At 44.0% G+C, this 25,008-nt stretch overlaps 2 protein-coding genes across 3 annotated transcripts in view; both read left to right on the top strand.

Moving 5' to 3' along the window:
* The window catches only part of LOC113140240 (Fc receptor-like A), a 32,210-nt gene extending 26,680 nt beyond the window's left edge, over positions 1 to 5,530 (top strand). Inside the window, exons 3-8 of the mRNA XM_026324039.2 lie at positions 1,035 to 2,909; positions 4,024 to 4,059; positions 4,242 to 4,505; positions 4,585 to 4,827; positions 4,903 to 5,115; positions 5,236 to 5,530. Coding sequence (XP_026179824.1) covers positions 2,879 to 2,909; positions 4,024 to 4,059; positions 4,242 to 4,505; positions 4,585 to 4,827; positions 4,903 to 5,115; positions 5,236 to 5,336 — 888 coding nt within the window. The 5' untranslated portion in view covers positions 1,035 to 2,878 and the 3' untranslated portion in view covers positions 5,337 to 5,530. The remainder of the gene's footprint in view (positions 1 to 1,034; positions 2,910 to 4,023; positions 4,060 to 4,241; positions 4,506 to 4,584; positions 4,828 to 4,902; positions 5,116 to 5,235) is intronic.
* The window catches only part of LOC113139796 (low affinity immunoglobulin gamma Fc region receptor II-like), a 113,254-nt gene that overhangs the window by 31,550 nt on the left and 56,696 nt on the right, over positions 1 to 25,008 (top strand). The window lies entirely within an intron of this gene.

Genomic DNA, 25,008 nt, shown 5'->3' with positions numbered 1-25,008 from the left:
AGCTGTGAATATACTTTTACTGCTCAGGAGAGATTAATGTCAGGGTCTAGACTAAACCGACTAGAGCCTTCATCTAGTGAACCTGACTCAGTCACACTCAAGAGGCTGCTGACACTTTAGAGAAACCTCATTAATTTACAATTAAAGCAAAGAAGCTTTTACTTTAACTGCAGATGTTCTTTATTTAGCAGATACAAAAGCAACAGCAAACAATAAATGTGTTTCAATCAGTAAATGTATTAAAAATCAATAAAAACCAAGAATTCAATAATAAATCAATAATCTCTATTCTTCCCCTGTCTTACTATCATCCTACTCACAACCTCCTTGGTCTGAGAAGAACAGGGCTGGTTGATGAGTAGAAGAATCAAAAAGGTAAAATTAGTTGTTGAAAGTCTGGTCAGATGGCGTGATCAGTGCGTGGCCAACAACTTGAAACTACGTGACACTTCAGATCTTAATAATTTCCCTGTATTGATGCTATTTTAGTTTAGGTACTTCCCTTTTTCTCCCAGCCATCTGTTCATCCAGTCTTCTTTCACTTCCCTATTGACCTCTGGACACAACTTATTTTAGTTCCATTATCACATTCACACATTGATTTATGTCCCTGTAAAACTGGTTCTTGTATTTAATCACATTTCCATGATTATATGTCTGAAATCAACCACAATAAAATCATTATACAGTCACTCACAGTTAAATCATGATGCAGTTATTATGAAATCATTTGTCTTCTCTCTTTAAATTAGATCTTTAATAGTTAACCTTACTTTACATGGTTTTAATCAATATTTCTGATTTATTTTTCTATCTAACCTCCATCTTCACTTACTACTTGTTCCACAGTGCTGCTCTTCTTCATTCTGAGGCGTACATGGTTTATACTGCATGTATTCAGTTTTATCATCAACGTTCATCTTTCTGGGCTTTTTGACAGGATGTCTCTGATGGTGGATATGGTTTGAACTGTGTGTGTGTGTGTGTGTGTGTGTGTGTGTGTGTGTGTCTGTGTGTGTGTGTGTGTGTGTCAGAGTTTCAGGCAGAGCCAGATGTCGTCTACTCGTCCTTGAGGTAGACCGTGAGACACCAGTCCACCCACTGACGTCCTGCTGGTCTGTAACTGGTGCCCAGAGACTCTCACACCAGACTCCATTCATTTTTTCAAACATTTTACAGGTTGTGTGTTTTGTTGTTGTTGTTGTCTCTTATTTTTGGAAACGTTTAGATGCATTTTTCAGCACAAACCACTGGAACTAAAAACTAAACCAAAGATTAAAGAAACTGTTAAAGTATTTTTAAGTCCCTCAGCCTCTTTCAGTTTTAGTTTAGTGCACGACAACATCAAGTTACTTGTTTTGTCAGACTTTGATTCATATGAGCCTGTTTAACAGAATCTGATGATAAAATCCAGCTGTTTTGTGGATAATGTCCTCAGTGACTTTACTGTTATTTATATTTTATTGATGGTTTTTGGACCATGTTCTTGTTGCTGCAGCAGCGATCTGGTTTCTCTGTAGGATCATTAAACTTTGGTCTGGTTTTGTTGTTGTTCTCGTGTGGTTCTGTGGGTTTCATAAAGGCGTCAGATGGAAAATTTGACTTGTACCTGTCTGGTTGTGTCTAACTGATCCACACCTCTCTGCTGTGGACAGACATAAAAAAACACGACCACAGACTGATCTTACCAAAAGTTACTGTGGCCACTTTGAAAACGAAGCTGAAGACGTCTCTCTTTTTTTACAGCGTCTCAACTAACAGGCCCCTTTAAATTCTGAACGATGTGAAGATGAAAACATGACAATTGTTTTTCATTTTAAACTCATTTCCATCTCTGTATCTGTAGTTTTATTTTACATTTTATCTTTTATCCTACATCATTTTATCTTTTTGTTGATTTGGTGATGTTTATTCTTGCTTTATGTGAAGCTCTTTGAATTGTCTTTGTCTGTGAAATAAATCAACTGCAGCATTTTGTTGTTAAACAGGTGAAATAATGTGCAGAGGAATGTCTGCCAGCTGTGGTGCTGGTCCAGCTCAGCTCACGTCAGCTCTGATGGTTTCTCCTGTAGCTCCAGTGGTTCTGCTGTGGTGTCAGGGGAGGTCCAGTCTGGTTTCTGTAGTTTAAGCCTGATAACAAGGCCCACTAAAACATACTGCATTAGCACAGTAAAGGGGACCAAAGACTCAGGACAAAGTCATTTTATCATGTAGGGACTGAGACCAGATGTTAGAGTGTGTGCAGTCACCTGGCAGAGACACATGCACCTGTTCCAGGAGGCCGTGGGTCGTTGGACACACGATAGAAGAGAGAACATGGCCGACAGTGTGGAAAAGACCCAGAGTGTCTCTGACCTCTGCAGGACAGTTACTGTCAGTACAGCAGCACAGAGCAGGACTGAGGGATCCAGGCTCACAGCAGGAGACTTTTATCCAGACTCCCACACACATTTCACCTTCAGACCAAGAAGATCCCAGTAATCACCTGCACACATGTCCAGAGAGGTGCTGTGGGCAGGCTCAGGTCACATCCTCCATCTTTGTGGCTGCTCTAACGCCACAGTACGTGGTGACAGTCGTGGCCAATGAGAGCAGGAGAAATGATCAGCTGATCAGCCGTTGGTCCCTGCAGATGAGAACAGCTTCCCCACATTTTCACAACTGTCTGTGTTTAGATACAGAACTAATGTCTGACTGTGGCTGAGGACTGAAGGAGGTCGTTCACTAATGTGGATCTGTGTGATTCTAAAAATCAGTGACCATGTTCCAGCTGCAGGAGGAGAAACCACGCAGCTGCTGCACCGCCCTGCACGGAGGAAATGGTGGTTTTTACTGCTCAGACTGAGAAGAATTTGATGTCAAAGGACCAAGAGGTGCAATGGGACAAACCCGTCTTCAGTGTCTGATCTGTGAGTACCGTGGTTTCTGTCACACTTCAGTCGTTCCAGCCTTAGATCGGAGCTGCAACGGTCAGAGCTTCAAATATTATAAAAGAACATCTAGAAAAATCTGATTTTATTGGTTCGTGTGGCGAAAAGACATCAAGTGTAAAGATGTGACGACATGCAGGAAGAGAAATGCTCTGGTCAGTTGAAGAAGATGTAAAATACTGTGAGGCTCAGAAAACACAGTGTGAGCTGCTGCTGACGACGTCTAGGAAACTTTTTTGGCTGTGTAGTTTTTTATTGTTTGGAGCTCGACTTCAAACAGCAGCAAACACTACTGCAGTATGTGGTGCCAGTATTCTGTGGAGTACTGAGAAAACAGCAGTACTTTTACTTCACAGCACAGACCATTTATTCCGTCAGTGCAGTTTCAAGGTGGGGGCACCAAGCTGAGGGTCTCCATGTGGTCCCAGACTCCCCTTGTGTTCCTGAACGATGCCAGAAAAGGCTTAATCAGCTCCCAATGAAGCTGACCTTTGACCTTTGGATGGAAAGTGTTTTAACATCATTTTATCATATTTGTGTGAAATGTGGTCGGCTGTTTCCAGCACCGAGCTGGACCTGGATGTTTAACCAGGCCTGATCTTTATGTAATAATATAGTCGGTTCTTTAATGGGACTACGGAACCTAAAAGGTCCCAATTCCATCCACTCAGCCACCCAACAGTCTCAGCTGTGTCTGTACCTGCAGGGCTGCTGGAGGATATCCCAGCATGCATTGCAAGAGATCCTCCTGGTCTTAATGGAAATATTTTCTAGTTAACAACTTTCCACAAAGTGACTGACACATTGCGACCTAGTTCCTGTTGTGGGTCTGCAGTACAGGGACAGGGCCTGGTCACATGATGATCACATGACCCTGGAGTCAAACTAATAATGATAATAATAAATTCCCTGTGACATTTTAAGTGGAAAACTGTAGATGATGGATGGAATAACACTTTATCGTTTTGATCTGCATTTACAGTTTCTCAGTATAATTTCTACAGAAAATCTGTTTCAGTTGATGATGTGGTTCCTACAGTCCTGTGTGACTGCACTAAAACCTCCCACTGGCCTGACTCTCATTTCTCTGCAGCTTTGCTGTCAGTGCTGAGCTGCACAACAGACCAAGGTCAGTGAGCTGTTCCCTTTTGATCCTCATTAGAACTGATGTTTTAAACTCTGATAGAAACTTGGTGAAAAAGAAGGTTTGGAGCAATAAAGTTTCAGACCCTGAACTTTACAGCAGGAAATGACAAACTCAGTTTGACAACAATAAAAAGGATGATCAGTGCTTGATTCTCACCCTGACAGCTCGTCTGACTCTGAGTCCCAGCAGCTCCCAGTTTTTTGAAGGAGACTCTTTGTCTCTGAGCTGTGAGGAGGACGACAGCTCTGCTGGATGGACCCTCAGGAGGAACACAACCAGAGAAACCAGGACTCAGTGTGGACCTGACTGGGGAACATCAGCTGGTTCGTCCTGCACCATCAGTCTCACAGTCCCTTTGGACAGTGGAGTTTACTGGTGTGAGTCCAGAGAGGGAGCAACCAGTCAGAGCATCAACATCACTGTCAGTGGTAAGATGAGCCTGTGGAGTTAGTATTGATGAAGCTGTGTGGAAATGGATGAAATGCTGTAGTTTGTCTCTGTGTTGAGGTGGAGCAGTGATCCTGCAGAGTCCTGTCCTCCCTGTGATGGAGGGAGAAAACATCACCCTGATCTGTAGAACCCAGACATCCTCCGACCTCCCGGCTGATTTCTATAAACAGGGCTCCCTCATCATCGATCGGCCTACGGGTCACGTGACCATCCTCCATGTTTCCAAGGCCGATGAAGGCGTCTACAGGTGTAACATCAGGGGCCATGGAGAGTCTCCACCCAGCTGGATCTCTGTCACAGGTCAGCAGCTTCACTTTGATTGACACTCTGATTTCAGCCACATGTTCATCTGACCAGGTGGGCTTCTGTCTGCAGGAACACCTACAACCACAGCCCCGCCCACAACTGCAGCCACACCCACCACTGTAGCCCCACCCCGCGAACCAATTACAGCCTCCTCTGCAGCCCCGCCCCCAGACCCCGCCCCCCTCCAGCAGGTGTTCACAGTGGTCCGTTACCTGGTGGTGTTCTGTCCCTACGTCATCTCCACTGTCCTCATGGTGTCTCTGTATCGACACAGACTCACAGGTAACACTCTGAATCAATCAATCAATCAATCAATCAATCAATCAATACCAGTTGTCTGACTCTTCTTGTGTCCAATGTTGATAAATTCTCCATTTTCTTTCTCATCTGCTCTGACTGCAGGAAATCACCTGTCTGTCTCCATGGTGATGACCCCGCCCACCCATGCTGAGCAGGGATTGGAGGATGACTATGATGACATCACCACAGAGCATCAGTTCTGATTGGCTCTCTGGTCAGAACCTGTTTGAGCCTCAGTGTGTTTTGGACCTCAGCTGTCCATCCATACAGGACATTTGATTGGGAACCTCTGTCTCGTCCTCAGGCCTGTTGTTGAAGGAGATGATGGAGGTGCAGCAGCAGCAGCAGCTGAAAGAGACAATAAAAATATTAATAAAATGTAGCTGGTGTATTGAAAGTGTTCAGGTCAGTGACCTTTGTTCTGGTTCTGATAGGCCTGTTGGTTCTTGGTTTATTGGAGGAGTTTGGTCCTGAGAGGCCTGATCTGGTCAGCGCTGTGTTTTCAGCTCCTCAGACTGACCTTGAACACAACTAACAGGGTCACAGTTCAGACCCTGCATGTCAAAGCTGAAGCAGCAGCCTCCTCTCACTGCATGTTCTGCTGTAGGTGATGATTCTGTGTAAAATGGTGTGACAGTGTTGCAGCACGTTGGCTCCAGTGAGCAGCTCTGTGGTCGTCCACTTTCCTGTTTCTGTTCAGTTCCCTCCACCTCTGGCTGGTCTCACTGTGTTTCAGCAGAGGTGTGAAGAACAAACAAATACTTAAACCCTGCTGCCATTTATGAAGTAGTACTGCATCTCTTTATATCTGTACCTGAGAAATAACTTCATGTTCCTCTATAGTGGTACTACTGCTGCTACTACTACTGCAGTATTCTCAGTGTATCATGCCAACATGAGTAGTACTGACAGTAGTAGGGTAGTACTGCAGTATTCTCTGTGTACTGTGCCAACATTAGTAATACTGACAGTAGAAGGGTAGTACTGCAGTATTCTAAGTGTATCGTGCCAACATTAGTAGTACTGACAGTAGTAGGGTAGTACTGCAGTATTTGTTCCTAAAAGAAACCGGAGCATCATCTGAGAAATAAACCATGATCCGTCTGAACAGGGACGCAGAATCCAGGTCTCTGTCAAACTGTGTGATCACAGTGTTCTGATTGGTTATTGATCGTGGAGCTGAACACATCATGTATGCAGTCAGACAACAGCACCACCTGCTGGATCCTCTCTGACATGGTGAACATGACACTGAGCAGGAAGTTCATTTTGAACATGGACCCAGAAACTGATGGTTGGATTTCATGGGAATGAATAACAAGTAGACCCAGTCTGGACCTTTATGGATCCTTATCTTCCTGACCTCATTGTGTTCACCATGAGCTCCTCCCTATGTTTCTATATTCACTATTTAAATCACACTCAGATTGTTTCTGAAGTTAAAGGTTAAAGGTCAAAGTACCTGTCCAGCAGAAAGCAGAGTCACTCTGGAAACATCAGAATCAGTTTTATTGCCAAATATGTTTGTGTGTACAGGGAATTTGTTTTGGTGTCATAAGCTTCCAGTTCACTGAGACAACAACAACAACGCTCAGGCAATAAAAATAAAAATGAGACTAATAATAAAATACACATATGTAAATATAAATAGACAAAAAATAAACAGTATGTACAGTTGTGCTATAGATGATAAAATGGAATAGAATAGAAAGAGATGCAGGGATGTACTAGGATGGAGGTGGGAACAAATAAGGTTAAATTAGGTCATTGTACATTTCTGTTGAATAATGGGGGGAACATTTAACTGTTCATAAGGTGGATTGTCTGGGGGAAGAAACTGTTCTTGTGCCTGGCTGTCCTGGTATATGGGACTCTGTAGTGCTGGCCAGATGGCAAAAGTTCGAAAAGGGGGCGACTTGGATGTGAAGCATCCAGAGTGATTTTCTGAGCCCTTTTCCTTACTCTGGTTGTTTACAGTTCTTGAAGGGTGGCAGTGGAGCTCCAATAATCCTCTCGGCAGTCCGAACCGTTCTCTGTAATCTTGGTGCCTACTTTTGTAGCTGAGCTAAACCAGACACAGAACGGACTCGATGACGGCAGAGTAGAACTGTTTCAGCAGCTCCTTACTGCCACCAGCTGAGCTGGAGTGTGAAGCAGCAGGTCCAGAGTCCCCAAATTAAAATCTAGAGCCAGAGTTTGGTTTGTCCCTTCTGGGCTACTGTAGAAACATGAAGCTGCAACATGGCTGCCTCCATGAAAGGAGACCCGCTCCTCATGTAGATTTAAAAGGCTCATTCTAAGATTAAGAAAATGCAACGGTTGGTATGTTTCAAAATTTACAGTTTTGCAGCTTCAACATCAGATTGGAGGAAAAATTCATCTGAATTTGTGTTTTGATTTTCTCTCCTTTGCAGCTGCAGCAGTGAAATGATGTTGGTGGTTCAGGATGAATGAAGTCAGAGAGAAGCAGGTACTTACTACACTTTACTGCTCAATGAGTACTTTTACTTTACTGCTCAATGAGTACTTTTACTTTACTGCCCAATGAGTACTTTTACTTTACTGCCCAATGAGTACTTTTACTTTACTGCTCAATGAGTACTTTTACTTTACTGCTCAATGAGTACTTTTACTTTACTGGTGCCTGTCAGGATCCGTGTTCTGAGTTCCTGTTCAATGCTTTTATTTTGTAGGTTCCTTTAGGATTTGGTTTTGTTTTGTCTTTTTCCACTTTGCTTTGACCCAACTTGTTGATTGTTTTCATCTGTGCCTCGTTTGTGTTCTTCCCTTCATGTACCTCGTTTCTGTCTCAGTTCCTTGCTAGGTCATCTGCCCTCATATGCGTTTGTCTGCCATCTCTGCCTTTTGTTCTCCTGGGTTTCAGTTAAGTTTTGTCTGCCTCTGTTGTATGTGTGTTTCACCATGTCTTGTCTTCTTGTTTACCTAGCCACATGTTTAGTCCCTCTTGTTTTTGCTTTGTCCGTTTAGTCTGTGCGTTTGTTTGTGTAAGTCTGGTGTGTCCTCCGAGGTGTGTGTGACCCCAGGCCTTTGATCGTGTTTGTTTTCCCCCTTGGTGTGTGTGACCTTGACCCTCTTGTCTCGTTGAGTTCTGTCTAAAATAAAGTTTTTATTTTAGACTGCAGCAGGAAATGACTAACTCAGTTTGACAACAATAAAAAGGATGATCAGTGTTTGATTCTGACCCTGACAGCTCCTTCCAGTACTGATTTTAGACTCCTACAGGAGGATGATGCGGGCATAGACCATCCAATCAGTTATTTCTCAAAGAAATTCAAAAAACACCAGCTACATTACAGCACCATTGAGAAGGAGGCATTAGCCTTATTGTTAACATTCCAACACTTTGAGGTGTATGTTGGTTCCAGTTCACAGCCGACCCTCGTCTTCTCTGACCACAACCCTCTCGTATTTTTGACTCGGATGCAGAACAACAACAATCGTCTTGTGAAAATGTTTGACTTTAGGGGGGAGGTGTTATGACCCTGGGGAGGGGGGTGTGAGTGTGTGTGAGTGTGAGTGTGTGTGTGACTGACTGACGCACGCACGCACGCACGCACGCTCCGGCAACCCCTAGGCTGGGGCGTAACACTGCTCAATGAGTACTTGTACCTTACTGCTCAACGAGTACTTGTACTTTACTGTTCAATAAGTACTTTTACTCTTGAACTAATAAGTATTTTTCCTTTAGACACAATAAGTACTTTTACTTCTGTTGAGTTTTCTTATTCTTGTACTTTTACCTCAGTAAACCTATTCCAGCAGGGGGTGCTGCTGAACCAGAGTAACCTGTGACCTTTGACCCAAGCGTCCTGCAGCGTTTCTTCCCCTGGGACATTTTGGTTCTACCTGTGTCTGCACATAAACACCAGCGATGAGACTTGAGACTTTTATTTTGCTCCCACAGACACAGACTCCTTCAGACTATAGCATATAAGGCAGAACAGTTATAGATTAACACAGGCCTCATGGCAGCTGACGTTTTGACTAACTGAAACATACTGTGTGTGGGATAAACTAAAGTCAAAACTCTAAAGTATTTACAAAAGTCCTGATGATAATGAGCCGCAGTGGTGGAAAGTAACAAAGTGCTTTTACTCAAGTACTGCACTTAATTACAAAAAGTACCAGCTTTTTGCTGGACCATCGTCCAACCTGCTTTACTGTTTGTCCTTTCTTTAACACTGCCGGTGAAAACTGTAAATAATACAGACACAAGTGTTCAGGGACTCGTTTCCATAGAAACATGTCAACATTAGGTAGCTATGCTAAATCATAACGAGCTAACCACATTTCTTCAACAAACACAAACGTAATATAAACTTGTCATACACGACTTATATGATTTAAGAACTCATGTTATGTGTCATGTTATATTTAAGACTTACGGCATTGATTCTTCAATATTTCAACGTATTTTTTACAACTTAGATAAGATAAACGGTAGAACTCTGCTGTTGCTGTAACTGGTAATATCAACCGGAAGTAGTAAGATCGGAACCGGAAGTAAATTGAAGTTAGCGAAACTCATTACTGGGCAGCACGGTGGGTTAGTGGTTAGCACTGTTGCCTCACAGCAAGAAGGTTCCTGGTTTGAAACCCATCAGGGGCCTTTCTGTGTGGAGTCTGCATGTTCTCCCTGTGCTTGTGTGGGTTTTCTCCAGGTCCTCTGGTTTCCTCCCACAGTCCAAAAACATGTATGTCAGGTTGATTGGTGACTCTAAATTGCCCATAGGAGTGAGTGTGAGTGCGTGAGGTTGTTTGTCTCTATGTGGCCCTGTGATGCACTGGGGACCTGTCCAGGGTGGACCCCTGCCTTTCACCCAAAGAGAGCTAGGATAGGCTCCAGCAGATCCCTGGGACCCTGGTTAGGACTAAGGGGGTACAGATGATGGATCTGTATAATGGATCAGAATGGAATTACCTGGCTAAACTTGCATTGTCTTATATACTTCTAATTCAAAGTACTTTATATACTGCTGGGTAGCTGACGTTAACTACCTTATATACTTCTAATTTGAAGTACTTTATATACCGCTGGGTAGCTGACGTTAACTACCTTATATACTTCTAATTCAAAGTACTTTATATACCGCTGGGTAGCTGACGTTAACTACCTTATACACTTCTAATTTGAAGTACTTTATGTACCACTGGGTAGCTGACGTTAACTACCTTATATACTTCTAATTTGAAGTACTTTATGTACCACTGGGTAGCTGACGTTAACCACCTTATACACTTCTAATTTGAAGTACTTTATGTACCACTGGGTAGCTGACGTTAACTACCTTATATACTTCTGATTTGAAGTACTTTATGTACCACTGGGTAGCTGACGTTAACCACCTTATACACTTCTAATTTGAAGTACTTTATGTACGGCTGGGTAGCTGACGTTAACTACCTTATATACTTCTAATTTGAAGTACTTTATATACCGCCGGGTAGCTGACGTTAACTACCTTATATACTTCTAATTTGTGACATGTAGTGAAGTCCAAGGATGAAGTAGCCCTACATAGAAATACTCAGGTAAAGTAGTAATACCTCAGAATTGGGCTGAGGTTCTAACCCAGAACTTTCTTACAAACACTAAAATCTAATAATGAGTAAGTTCTTCAATAAAAATGATCCTGTCTGTGCAGAAAAGACATCAACCTGCTCAGATTGTCCCTGTGAGGATTCAGGACCAGTTTGAGACTGTTACAGTTTGTCTCGACCCCCCCATGTGGAAACTGACCAACCTAATGACTTATTTTGATCTGTGATGCTGAGTCCCCCTCAGTTTTTCATTGATTGAAGAATAAAAAGATAGTAAACACAGACTGCAGTCTGCGGTCTCGGTTTGTTCTTTTGTGCTCAGCAGAGAGGTGTGGCTCAGTTAGACACAACCAAACCAGAACGTCTTCAGCTTCGTTTTCAAAGTGGCCACAGTAACTTTTGGTAAGATCAGTCTGTGGACGTGCTTTTTATGTCTGTCCACAGCAGAGAGGTGTGGATCAGTTAGACACAACCAGACAGGTACAAGTCAAATTTTCCATCTGACGCCTTTATGAAACCCACAGAACCACACGAGAACAACAACAAAACCAGACCAAAGTTTAATGATCCTACAGAGAAACCAGATCGCTGCTGCAACAACAAGAACATGGTCCAAAAACCATCAATAAAATATAAATAACAGTAAAGTCACTGAGGACATTATCCACAAAACAGCTGGATTTTATCATCAGATTCTGTTAAACAGGCTCATATGAATCAAAGTCTGACAAAACAAGAAACTTGATGTTGTCGTGCACCAAACTAAAACTGAAAGAGGCTGAGGGACTTAAAAATACTTTAACAGTTTCTTTACTGTTTGGTTTTAGTTTTTAGTTCCAGTGGTTTGTGCTGAAAAATGCATCTAAACGTTTCCAAAAATAAGAGACAACAACAACAAAACACACAACCTGTAAAATGATTGAAAAAATGAATGGAGTCTGGTGAGAGAGTCTCTGGACACCAGTTACAGACCAGCAGGATGTCAGTGGGTGGACTGGTGTCTGAAGGTATGAAGGTGTGAAGTTCTGAAGGTCTGAAGGTCTGAAGGTCTGAAGGTGTGAAGGTCTGAAGGTCTACCTCAAAGATGAGTAGACGACATCTGGCTCTGCCTGAAATTCTGAACACACACACACACACCCACACACACCCACACACACACACACACACACACACACACACACACACACACACACACACACACAGTTCAAACCATATCCACCATCAGAGACAGCGTCCTAATGTGTCCTCACCTTCATTCATGTGTTCTGTGTATCTGGGTCTGGTCTATGGACCAGAGGCTCCTTTAACAAACTGGATTCCAGTGAACTGTCCAGACTCCAGTCCCTACTCACTGCACACGTCACTGTGAAGGCTGGACTGAGCCACTATCCACCTGTTCAACGTGCACATTAAGACCTGAATGATCCACATTTGGTTTTGCTGATTTTCTCTGACTTTGGTTCCAATTTGAGCTTCAGGTGGATGGAAACCAGACGACTGTCAGAGTGACCTCTGTTCTCATGGCACAGCACGTTTGGTATCATCACATTCACACTGAGCCTTTAAAGAACCTCCCTGCTCTAATTAGATCTGAGCAGACAGAAACCTGTACAGGTCCAGACTCTCCTCAGGAATGATGCCAAGGTCTTTAAGGCCAAACTTCAGCTGACTGACATTTTTATGCTCCTGTTCTTCTCTAAATGAACAGCCCAACATTTCTGGGAAAAACAGTAGGGGGGACACAATGAAAACCAGTCTCATGTGTGTGTGAAGTCCAGAGCTGGAGTCAGGATGCAGTTAGCTTAGCTTAGCATAAAGACTGGGAGCAGGGGGAAAGTGTTAGCCTGGCTCTGTCCACAGTTACCTCTGCTCCTGTTTGGTCCGATGACGATTTGTCCATAAGTGACGTCTTCAGTTCTCACTGCTGAGTAGACTGGAGCTGGATCTCTGTCTGCACAGGGAGCACATGGAGGTCACATGACTCCTGCTGCTACAGGAACATGAAGTTATTTCTCAGGTACAGATATAAAGAGATGCAGTACTACTTCATAAATGGCAGCAGGGTTTAAGTATTTGTTTGTTCTTCACACCTCTGCTGAAACACAGTGAGACCAACCAGAGGTGGAGGGAACTGAACAGAAACAGGAAAGTGGACGACCACAGAGCTGCTCACTGGTGTTAAAATAAACTGACACTTTTCACGACATGACTTAAAACAAACAAACCTGTTGTCACACCATGTTCACAGAATCATCCCCCACAGTGGAACATGATATGGTCAGAAACCAGAGTGAGACCAGAACAGAACAACAGGTTTGAAGAGAAGCTTCAGGCTGGTTCACAAACATCACAACACTGATGTTAAAGCATCAGTCAAGGTCGTAAAGCGTCAAATCAAATGAGTCCAATGTCTTTGCTTTAAATACGACACATTTCACCGTCACAGTTTTATTACGTCCTAACAATCCACTGTATAATCCATCCTGCTGGGGAGTCCTGGGGTCTGGACTCACTGTGACGCTTCAGGACCGAACCAGGTTCTGATAAGATCCAAAGCCACACACACAAATACAGACTCACCCGTGATCCTCCTGACGGGCTGCTGTTGTTGACGTGTCTGACACGTTCGGACGTCACTGATCTGATCTTCTCCAGCTGCAACCAACCACAATGATCCACATCATCATCTACTCACAAACATTGTTATGGACATTTGAGCTCAGTGGAAAAATTCATACACAGTCAGGAAGAACCATAAACCTGAGGAACATAAATAACATGTTAAACCCAACGTCCATGTTTTATTTTGAAAAACAAAAGCTTCAGTGGAAAATCCAGAAGTTTGTGTCTGACCTTTAGGTTTCCTCTGAACATGTCGTCTCACCAGGAGAACCAGTAACACCAGGAGAACCAGACCACAGATTGATGCTACAGGCAACAACACATAGAGAAGAGGAGGAGGAGGAGGAGGAGGAGAGGTGGGTGTAGTGGTTGGTGCAGGTGCAGTGGTTGGTTTCTCTAAAACGAAGCAGAAATAATGATGAAAACCATCAAAGGACAAAGCTTCAGTGATTTAGCTGCTCAGTGAAAAATGAGATGAAACAGAAACTGGAGTTTCTTCTTCTTCTGATCTTCTCCAACACATTGAACATGAATGAAGCTGCTGATTGTAAAGTTGGGAGAACGACGACGCCGATCAGAGCAGGAACCTGTTAACATCAGCACACACACATCCACTGATTCAATGAGGAGTCTGTGACCTCTGACCTGTGACAGAGATCCAGCTGGGTGGAGACTCTCCATGGCCACTGATGTTACACCTGTAGACGCCTTCATCGGCCTTGGAAACATGGAGGATGGTCACGTGACCCGTAGGCCGATCGATGATGAGGGAGCCCTGTTTATAGAAATCAGCTGGGAGGTCGGAGGATGTCTGGGTTCTACAGATCAGGGTGATGTTTTCTCCCTCCATCACAGGGAGGACAGGACTCTGCAGGATCACTGCTCCACCTCAACACAGAGACAAACTACAGCATTTCATCCATTTCCACACAGCTTCATCAATACTAACTCCACAGGCTCATCTTACCACTGACAGTGATGTTGATGCTCTGACTGGTTGCTCCCTCTCTGGACTCACACCAGTAAACTCCACTGTCCAATGTGTCAATGTAGCTGATGTTACAGGAAGAACCAGCTGATGTTCCCCAGTCAGGTCCACACTGAGTCCTCTGTTTGGTTGTGTTCCTCCTCAGGGTCCATCCAGCAGAGCTGTCGTCCTCCTCACAGCTCAGAGACAAAGAGTCTCCTTCAAAAAACTGGGAGCTGCTGGGACTCAGAGTCAGACGAGCTGTTCAGTTCAATGTAAATGTAAACAGTCATGTTGTCCTGCTGCAAAAAATGTGTTTTTAATATGTGTTTTAATCACATATTTTGTGACAAGACAAATTAAACTTCACACATTTTGAAACTCAGGATTTCTGTTAGTCTGAGTCAACCCTGATGACATCACTATGACGTCATCAGATAACAACAGGTTTTACAGACCAGGGTCAGACCAGGATCAGGGCTCTGACAGACTATCAGGACCAGCTGTCTGACCTCCATGTGTAAAGTCAGATGATCAGAGAAGCTCACTGACCTTGGTCTGTTGTGCAGCTCAGCACTGACAGCAAAGCTGCAGAGAAATGAGAGTCAGGTCAGTGTGAGGTTTAACATGGAGCAGAGACACAACTTTAAGGCCATCCATAACCTCGCCCCCCCCTTTTCTGTCTGACCTCCTCCATCCACCTCACTGTGCTCTCTGCTCGTCTCAGCACATGAGCTTTCAGTCACTCTGCTCCCAAACTCTGGAACTCACGACCTTTGGACATCCGCAACATCAACTCTCTTCCATTGTTCAAATCCAGACTCAAAACTCACCTGTTCAAAATATCATATTCCCTGAAACTGCTCTGCTCCATGTTTACTCTTCTTTTATTGTGTTTCATCCGTGTTTCTTATTGTTTTTGTAAAGCATCCTTAAGTTTATTGAAAGGTGCTTCAAATAAAATGGATTATTATTATTATTATTATGAAAATAACTGGAAACACAGATGTTTTTCTGTAGTTACAACTGAAGACAATCAGCTTTGACATGTAACAACAGAGATAGAGAAACAATAAAAATAATATAGTTGAGTTTTTTAATAAGTTCAGCTCAAACTGTTTCTATGAAGGTAGAATAAAAAAACAGTAATCAATAAACCTGATCCAGTCTAAGGGCTGACTGACACCAACATCCAACAGTCCTTTAATTCTTCCTCACTGATCAGTGTTAGTTTAACAGATTATTTGTTGATATTGATCATCAATGATCTGAACCATATTGATCTATTGATTTGGATCAAAGTCTATGTTCCAGGTGAAGTCTCAGCTTCTCACTGATCAATATTTCATGGCCTGATGAGGGTTTTTCTGGCTGTTTGTTGTATTTCCCTCCAAACTAAAGTGGCTGTGTATTTTCTTTCAGCTGCCTGATCTTAAACCTCCCTCGGTTCGGTCCTGGCCTTTCATTAGTATCTGACTACAGTCCTACTGAGCTGCTCTAAAACAGAAGCTGGATCATTCAGACCAACAGACTGTACTTACAGAGCAGCAGCTGCAGAGACGTTTGGTCCATGGCCCCACTGATGCTATGAGACCAGCCTGAGTCTGGTCTCAGCAGTTAATCCCACTTCCTTCTTCTGTAGCTGACGACGGTGGCCTGTAGTTCTTGATGGGGTTGGTTTATAGCAGCAGCAGCAGCAGACGCCTCCTTCACTTTATATCATTACTACTTTAATTTGTATGTGTCATTATTAATAATAATTGTTAATAATATTATTAGTAGATTTAATATTATTACATTGTCTAAATATATTCTTAGTTCCCATTTATTTTTATTTCATAAATGTATCTCATATAAAATATTTTTATATTGTGTTTATTTATTTTTATTATATTTTGTTACTTAATTTGATTCTATTTATTATTATTATTTTCTATATTCTTATTGTGTATACCTTGTAAATACCTTTCTGGTTACTTTTAAAGTATTGTTGTTCTTTCTTTCTTGAGTTCTTTATGTGCTGCTGTAACTTCCTCACTGTGGAACAAATAAAGGTTCATCTCATCTTTATTACATTTAGGTTTGTATTTATTGGAGCAGTGAGATGTTATTTGCCATTTGGCCTCTTTCTGTCACCACATTGACTTTGAATTGAAACACAAGACTTTCAAGGTTTAACTTTGAGTTTAAGTTTCCAGCTTTAATTCAATCACAGCCATTTTATAGAATCAGCCCCGTCAGTGATGGGACAAATGGCTGGAAAACAGTTTCACTTTTGATGTCAACTACAAATCCAGCTGCTGGAACACTAGTTAACAGTGGTTAAGTGGTGTATGATGGATTTAACCTAATAAAATGACCATTTATTGCATCTGTACTTACAGGAAATAAAGAAGACTTGATACATACATACATATTCTCTTTATTTTATTATGCACAATGATTAAAATAAATCGTGTCCCTAATTATCCTGCCCCAGGTTAGTCTGTTTCACTTCCTGTTGGTGCAGGACATTGCTCTTTTCACATTGTTGCTATGTTGTGGAGAACCACACACACAACAGTAATCTCATAGGCCCTGTCTGGTCTGACCCTGAGCCTGTGAAGGCACTGGAACTGGGCCCAGACTATGGCTATGATCATTTCAGTTCTGGCCTGTGTCCTGCTGTGGGCCAGGAGGTGCAGGATCAGTAGTAAGGTGTTAAAGGATGTGTTTGGCAGGGGTAGGTCCGTGCATGAAGTGCAGTTTATTATTCATATGTAAAACAGACTTTGGGTAATGCCTTTTTAACGCTGTTGTTTCTGGGAGGAGCTTGGTACCACGCAAACGGTTGTCACGTGTTCTCAATATAAAATAAGGATAAAGGAAGTCTGGGGGCAGGGCCAGTCACTGGGACTTTCACAGTAGAAACCCTGATAATGTTTAGACAAGAGTCTGGCTAAGTCCTGGACTCTTCCACCAGCAGCTGGTCTTGGGACACACACGGTGACTTTTAATGAACCAGAACCTGGTTCGTTCAAAGTCACCGCCTGTGTTTTACATATGAATACTGAGTCTTCATGCACGGACCAGGGGAATCTCTGTCACCAAGGAGGAGACCATGAGACTGACTGTAAAAAGGAGAGCATGCATTTAATGTTTAATACACACACAGAGACATGGATGGTGGGACAGAGGGAGGTGGATGTTAGTGCACACACCCGGGCAAGGGGCACGTTTCTGACTGTTGGCTGTGAAATATGTTCTGGATCACAGATGTTTATAAAGGAAATGGAAGTCCACTGCTTGATTACCGATAATGGTCCAATATTATTCTTGGTGCTGACCTTCTTAATGTGAGGACTGTCCCATGTTCTTCACATAGTTTCAACCTTGTTGTGAAAAAGGCCCAGGAACAAACTCCTGCATTAACTAACTTAGAACAAGAGCTGGAAGAACTGTGACCTTTGTTACCCGTCTGAGTCCGACCCCTCCAGAGGAGAAGACCCGCTCGGTTACTGGGCTACACCTGCAGCTATGGACCCCCATGTTTTTGGGATGGCCAAGATCTACCTTCACATGGCAGCTCCATCAGTACCATGTGAGCAGGTCTTCTCCAAAGCTGGAGAGGTAGTGAGCCCCAAGAGGAGCAGATTAAAGCCAAGACTGTAGAAGTGATTCTTTTTCTAAATAAAAAGAGGCAGTTCTCAAAGACAACCAGCAGGTGTCACTGTCTGACTGTCAAAGGCTTCGAAGCAGTTTGTGTTTTCAGGACAGTTGTCTCAAAGTGGCTCATGAAGCTTTTTATCAGAAACACTCTATTAAAAATTTGACTTTAAACACTAATATATTAATATATAAAAATAATAATATAATAAATAACTAAAATAATAATTAAAAAAAGGTTAAATGTCCTGGCACCAGTAGCACCAATAACCCTGTTCCAGCTCCTCCTGCTCCCATGTCTGCCGGTTGTCACACTGGACCCAGGACACCAATCCTTCTGAACTTCCTGGAGGTTGGTGGGAGGGAGAGGAGGACATTTGGGAGCCCTGGAGACCACATGTTTGCACTGATGTTGATGGCTGTAAAAAGAAAAAAGTTATAATTTTAACATCCAAACAATTACTCAAAATAACATGTAGCTAATTGTTATCCATCTTTATATTATTAGATTTGAATAATCAAATACCCCAAAGCGTAAAACAGATGTAACTTACGGTCTGTGGAAAACATGGAGGATCTCCTGCAGGCAGGCTCATGGGTGATGGTGTGCCTCAACCCGTGCTCCTCCAGGGTGGTGGTGAGGAGGCTGAAGTACTATTCAATGGGCCCCCTCTTGGCACAGGATGCCCTCCCACGGTCAATGATGTCTGGGGTCCTGGATGTAAGGCGATGGTGATGCCGCTCCCTGAAATGAATCCACCACGTCTGGCCAAGCGCCGTTTTTGGTGCCTCTGGGTGGCGGAGGTTGTAAAGGGCCAGAGCGTGGGCCACGACCTTCTTGACCTGAGGCTTTGTCAGAGGAAACCCATGACTGGCACAATACAAACAGTACTCCACCTGGGAATTCTCATCTTCAGGGGTGAGAAGTGTCCTCTGTCCTGACGCACAATCAGAGGACACCCTTCCATCGACTCTGTTTCTCAGGGTGGTCTTGGGAATGACAAACTGTTTGGCTGCCTGCCTCACACTGAGCCTGCCTGCTTCCACCTCCTGTAACACCAGTTCCATGGCCTCCAGAGTCCACTTCCTTGTCTTCCTCTCCCTCTTCCTGAGCTGGTGGATGTTAGGCATCTATAAATGAACAATACAAACTGTGGTGAAAAGACTAAATTCATGTTCTGTATATGGACAAATACAGTTTTAAATAGTACCAAACACAGCCCCCATATTTACCACAAGAGTAGCTGTGGATGTTTAACTTAAAGGAGTCCATTTTAGTTTCAGTAACATCTTGATGCTTCTGTGAAAAAACAGTAGACACACACCCTCATACACAGACTGCATCACGGACTATAGAAGCTTTTGCTTTGAAAACACCGTCCGGGAGGGCACAGTGTTTTCAAAGCAAAAGCCCTGGATTATCCCTGATATCAAAGCTCTCTCCTGAAGGACCCACCACTTCACAGCTCCATGGACTCACCCCCCCCCCCCCCCCCCCCCGTTCCTCACACCAGCCCAGGTGAGAAGTGAACTGAGGAGGATCAAGGCTAGGAAGGCAGCTGTACCAGATGGCATCAGCTCCAGGCTCCTTAAGTCCTGCACAGGTGAACTGTGTGGAGTTATGGAGCATGTCTTCAACCTGAGCCTCAAGCTGAGGGTGGTACCACAGCTCTGGAAGACTTCCTGTGTGGTACCAGTGCCCGAGACACCGCACACTAAAGACCTCAACAGCTTCAGGCCGGTGGCTATCACATCTCATCTGATGAAGACACTGGAGAGACTGGTCCTGGGCCACCTCCGCTCCGTGGTGAGCTCAGGGATGAATCCGCTGCAGTTCGCCTACCGACCCGGCATCGGAGTGGAGGACGCCATCATCTTCCTGCTTCACCGTGCTCTGGCCCACCTGGAGAAGCCCGGCAGTGCTGTGAGAATCCTGTTCTTTGACTTCTCCAGCACTTTCAACACCATACAGCCGGTCCTTCTAAGGGACAAACTGGAGAAGGCTGGTGTGGACTTGGACCTGGCGAAGTGGATCCTGGACTACCTCACAAACTGGGGCCAGTGAGTGAGGTAGTCCAGGACGGTGTGTCTGCCATCCTGACCTGCAGTGTGGGGGCCCCCCAGGGGACTGTCCTGGACCCCTTCCTCTTCACCCTTTACCCTTTGGACGCCCCCCAGGGGACTGAAACAACACGGACAGCTGTGTTATGCAGAAGTTCTCTGACGACTCTGTGATTGTCGGGCTCATCGCTGATGACGATGACGCAGAATACAGAGGACTGATGCATGACTTCGTGGACTGGTTTCTGCAGAACCACCTCGTCAATGCAGGGAAGACCAAGGAGGTGGTGGTGGACTTACACAGATGTTGGTCTACTCTCCCCTCATCAGTGAACATCCAGGGAATGGACACTGAGAGAGTCGACTCTTATAAGTACCTGGGTGTTCACCTGAACAACAAACTGGACTGGCCTCATAACACAGATGCACTGTACAGGAAGGACCAGAGCCGACTCTACCTCCTGAGGAGACTGCAGTCTTTTGGGGTGAAGGGGGCACTCCTGAGGACCTTCTATGACTCTGTGGTGGCATCAGCCATCTTCTACAGTGTGGTCTGCTGGAGCAGCAGCATCAGGGAGAGGAAGAGGAAGAAGCTGGACAAGGTCGTCAAGAAGTCCAGCTCTGTCCTAGGCTGTCCTCTGGACTCAGTGAGGGAGGTGGGTGGATTCTTTAAGAACCTTCCTCCAGTCATCCTACTCATCTACTTGTTTCCAAGCAGGTTTATGTGACTTTATCCTCTGCTTTAAAGACAAAACGGCCTCAAGCTACAAAATGCAGAGAGCAGATCTTCGGAGTATAGCAAAAATAAAGGTAACTAGCACTTTAACCAGGGAAACAGATCCATAAAGACATATGGGCTTTGGCATAGAAATAGTTTCATAACTTACCGGTTCATCGCTAACATCAATGCCTGCGAAAAGACCGGAAAAAGGTATCAGACCGGAAATGTCACCATCGGAACAGTTTGGGTGGGACACAGGCCCTTGTCCTCAGGAGGTTCCTCAGTCCGACAGTTTTCCTGTTCTTGTCCAGGGTCAGCGATAACTATACAACAGAGACCGGATGTCTGCCTGTGTCACATGGATGGTTTCTGTGGGTCTGATCGGATCCTCGGTGCTGGGTCCTGTCTATGGAGGTAAGCTGGGTCAGTGAATGCACCACGGTATTGACTGATGTTGTGTTGTTAGTCACTGAGCTGAAAGAAACCAGTTCCAGTGAAACAGGTTCAGGTCTGGGCTCAGACACGGACTGGACACATCACATGTCCTGCTGGTCTTTGCTTCCTGGTTTGGGTGCTGTTGTTTTTGTTCTGTTGCGGTCATGGCGTACTCTGCAGAACAAGCTCTGAAATAATTCACTTTACATTTTCACCGACTGGGTCTGGACCCTTCACCCTGGTGGCTCCAGGACTGGGACCGACTGAGCTGCATTTCTGGGCCCCATTAAAACACGACAGGTTTAGAAGAAGTGCAGATCAGAACCTGTAGAGCAGCTTCAGCAGCATCAGACTCACTGTCATTATATTATTCTGTTGTTGTTATCAGGCTCTTTTCATCAGGACCAGGTAGAGATGTGGGTTTTTGGCTCTGACCTGTTCATGGACACTGACTGGACTGGTTTCTGGACTCTCCCCCACATGGTCCTGATCCAGGACACAATCAATCAGATCCATGGACAATATTTTCCTATTGGACACATTATCCAAGGTTAACAACTTGACGTAGAAGTTCTTGGACCAACCTGAGTCTCTTCCAGGCTGCGTTGGACAAGGGAGTTAATTTGAGAAGGAAAAACTTTACTGGTCTCACTGTCCAGGAATTAAAGTCCCTGGGTTTCCCTCATTAATGTCAGAAATTAATTCTTTGTTGAATTGTTTCAGTCTGGACCAAAGTCTGGACTGACCCAATAATAATGATTCTAATGTCCTTACTGTCTCAGCCTCCTGGCTCAGACTTTGTCCAGACAGCAGAGCTGTTTGATGAACAGATGAAGATAAAAATGTTTCCCAGAGAGCTGTGGTACTGATTCCTGCTTCTGTTTCCTTTTGTGGTTCAGACCCAGAACAGATCGAAGCCAAACCTGGAGAAGACGTCACTCTTCAGTGTCGAGGACCCAAAGATGATAATGTTGTAATGTTAAGGTGGGTCAGACCTGATCTGAAGTCAGGGGGTTATGTCTTCTACTTCAGAGAGAACCGCAGAAATGAAGACCACCAATATGAATCTTTTCATGGTCGAGTGGATCTGAGAGATCCTGAGATGAAGGACGGAGACTTTTCTGTGATTCTGAAGAACGTCAGGATCAGCGACACTGGATCATATGAATGTTACGTTGGAATCAAAGGAAACAGCCCAAAGCTCGTCAACAACATGAGCCTGAAGGTGGAATATCCAGGTGAGTTTAGAGTCCCGACTCAGGTGAGGGTGAATTGCAGTTTCTTCCTGTTTGATTTTGTTCAGGTCAGACTGAATAATTCAGATCCAGATCCAGTCCCTGCTGTCCCCTCTGACCCAGTTCAGCAGAGACCAGTGTCCCCTCTCTGACAGCCCCTCACTCTGATTGGCTGCTGTGGAAGTTACACCTGGACCCTCTAACCTCTGGTCTCTGTCTGTTCCTCTGTTCTTCAGACATCACAGCTGAACCTGGACAGACCGTCACTCTGCCATGTCGAGCTCCCAGCAGCTCAGAGATTAGAACTGTGGAGTGGACCAGACCTGGTCTGGATCCAGAAGAAATCTTTGTGTACCTGGACGGGAGGTTTGACCCAGACAACCAGCATCCATCTTTTAGGGAGCGGGTGGAGCTGAAGGACTCACAGATGAGGGATGGAGACGTGTCTGTGACTCTGAAGGATGTGACGTTTACTGACACTGGGACATACGAGTGTCGTGTCTTCCAGGGTCAATCAAAAGCACCTGAACTCACCAGCATCGTCCACCTGAAAGTCTCAGCAGGTGAGTGTGTGTTTGTAGCAAAAGGAAAACCCCACTTTGATTTAGGCCTGAAACATTCCAAGTGGTGGAGGTTCAACATTCCAGGATCCAGACCCCTGCCTTAAACACATCACAAACTGAGTGATTTTCAAGAAATTTCAATTTAAGCAAACAGTCTAAGGACTATCTTATCTAACTCCAGCTAAACCTGAAACAAGACACTCTAATCAAGCTATAACCACAGAACCAGCGTCCATGAACAGGAGATAATGAAAGTACTGAAAGTAATGAAGTACAGTCAAGGTGGCAGTGAAGTAATCACGCCTTTAATGATATCCTCTGAAATCCACAGTTTTGGACAAAGGATTAATATTTTCCCTCTCTGTAGGCAAATCTCTGATTCAGTTTATGACTTTGAATTCCCCGTCTCTCTGCAAAAGTAGATAAACCTGTGTTCGCTCTCACTCTCTTTTTGCGTCCTCTGCTCTCCCCTCTGAATCTTTCTGCTGCTTTTTGCTCGTTCCTTTTTTAACAATTTCTCTTTTTACGGTTTTGCTTCAATTTGAATTCTTGATCCTTTTTCTTACTTAGTTTTTGTACGTTTGCGTGCAAACTTTAAATAACTTATTTTTCTTTAATGTTCAAGTTACCAGTGACAAGTTAGATGGCAAAGTCTTTGCATTCCTTTCAATCACTAATTGAAGACGTACAGCAGCAACTCGTCAGCCCAGCTGAGTTTCCAGCAGCTGCACCGTCAGGCACAAGGCATCTACGGGCCCCTTTTTAATCCTCCGTGTGACGAAGAGGCGTTTCGGGTTCGTTAACCAGAAGTTCGCCTCGGGAACACCAGACTGATGACATCGTGGGGTGTCAGCCAGCCTCCACGAAACGACATCAAAGTAGGCTGCACCTGCCTCTCTATCCTCTGAATCAGCTGGTGTCTCACTTACTGCTGCACCCAATCATTTTCCAAAGTATCTACGTTTATTAAGTAATTACTGTCACTAGTTCCTCTGCAGGGTCAGTGATCAACCTACACTGCCACTTTGACTACTAATAGTCAAAATCACTTAGAATTAGATGAGTTAAATTGTTATTCATGTTATTTGCAGTAACGTTTGAAGTATACAATCCTATCATCTATGCTCAGTTTTAATACATGGAGGAAACCTCAGTCCTTCTCTCCTGGTCTCTGTGGGTTGTGAAGATATAAGGTCACTGTTGGGTATCGAACTCATTCTTCAGATTTCCAAATTGATAATTGCATTCATATAATTTAAACGGCCAGGCCATGAAAACGACTTGGTGCTCCGAGCTAATTCGTTGATGATTTTCAGAGATGATTGATAAGAAAATTAATAAATTCAAAATCGCTACATGTTTGTCTGAGCAGCAGAGCTGAAGCTGCTTCCTGGTTGTTGATGTGAGACCAGATGTTTGTGTTTTCTCCAGATGTTGTTGATGAGACTTTGTAGAAAACAGCTGGATGAGTGATGTGGTCAAAGTGCAGGAGATAATGTCTGACAGGAGTTTGTTCTGTTCTTCAGTCATCACCTACCTGACACCTCACTCCTGTTCTCTCCTGCAGGTCATGGACCTGTTGGACTGGCTGTGGGTCTGACAGTTGTTGGTATTTTGCTTCTTGTTTCTGCTGTTGTTGGTTTTATGTTTTATAGAAAACGATCCAGACCCACAGACCAGAATCCAAACCCACGTCCTGAACAAATACCAATGAACCCAAAGGGAACTGGGTCAGACCAGTTGTGTTCTGGTCCTGCTGCTGTCAGGGACCAGTCCAACACAATCAGCCTAGAGTCTTGACTTCAGTCTGCAGACACATCAACATATGTATTTATCTCAACTGTGACGTGAACTAACATGAGACACATGTTCCTGAGTCAGACTCACTGTTTGTTTCAGCTGCTTCATTTTCTAACTTCAAAGCTCTGAAGCTTCTGTTGCGTTAACCACAACATGAAGCTGAAAACTCTGTAAATAATGTTTTTATTTCTAAATTCAGTTCTTATTCATGATGCAGGTCCATGTGGTTTGATCCTAAAAGCTGTTGACTGAACATGTTGCTGC

Source organism: Mastacembelus armatus, chromosome 18, assembly GCF_900324485.2.
Source record: "Mastacembelus armatus chromosome 18, fMasArm1.2, whole genome shotgun sequence".
Lineage (NCBI taxonomy): Eukaryota > Metazoa > Chordata > Actinopteri > Synbranchiformes > Mastacembelidae > Mastacembelus > Mastacembelus armatus.
Note: the sequence above shows the minus strand (reverse complement) of the source record. Positions and strands in the feature narration are given on the sequence as shown.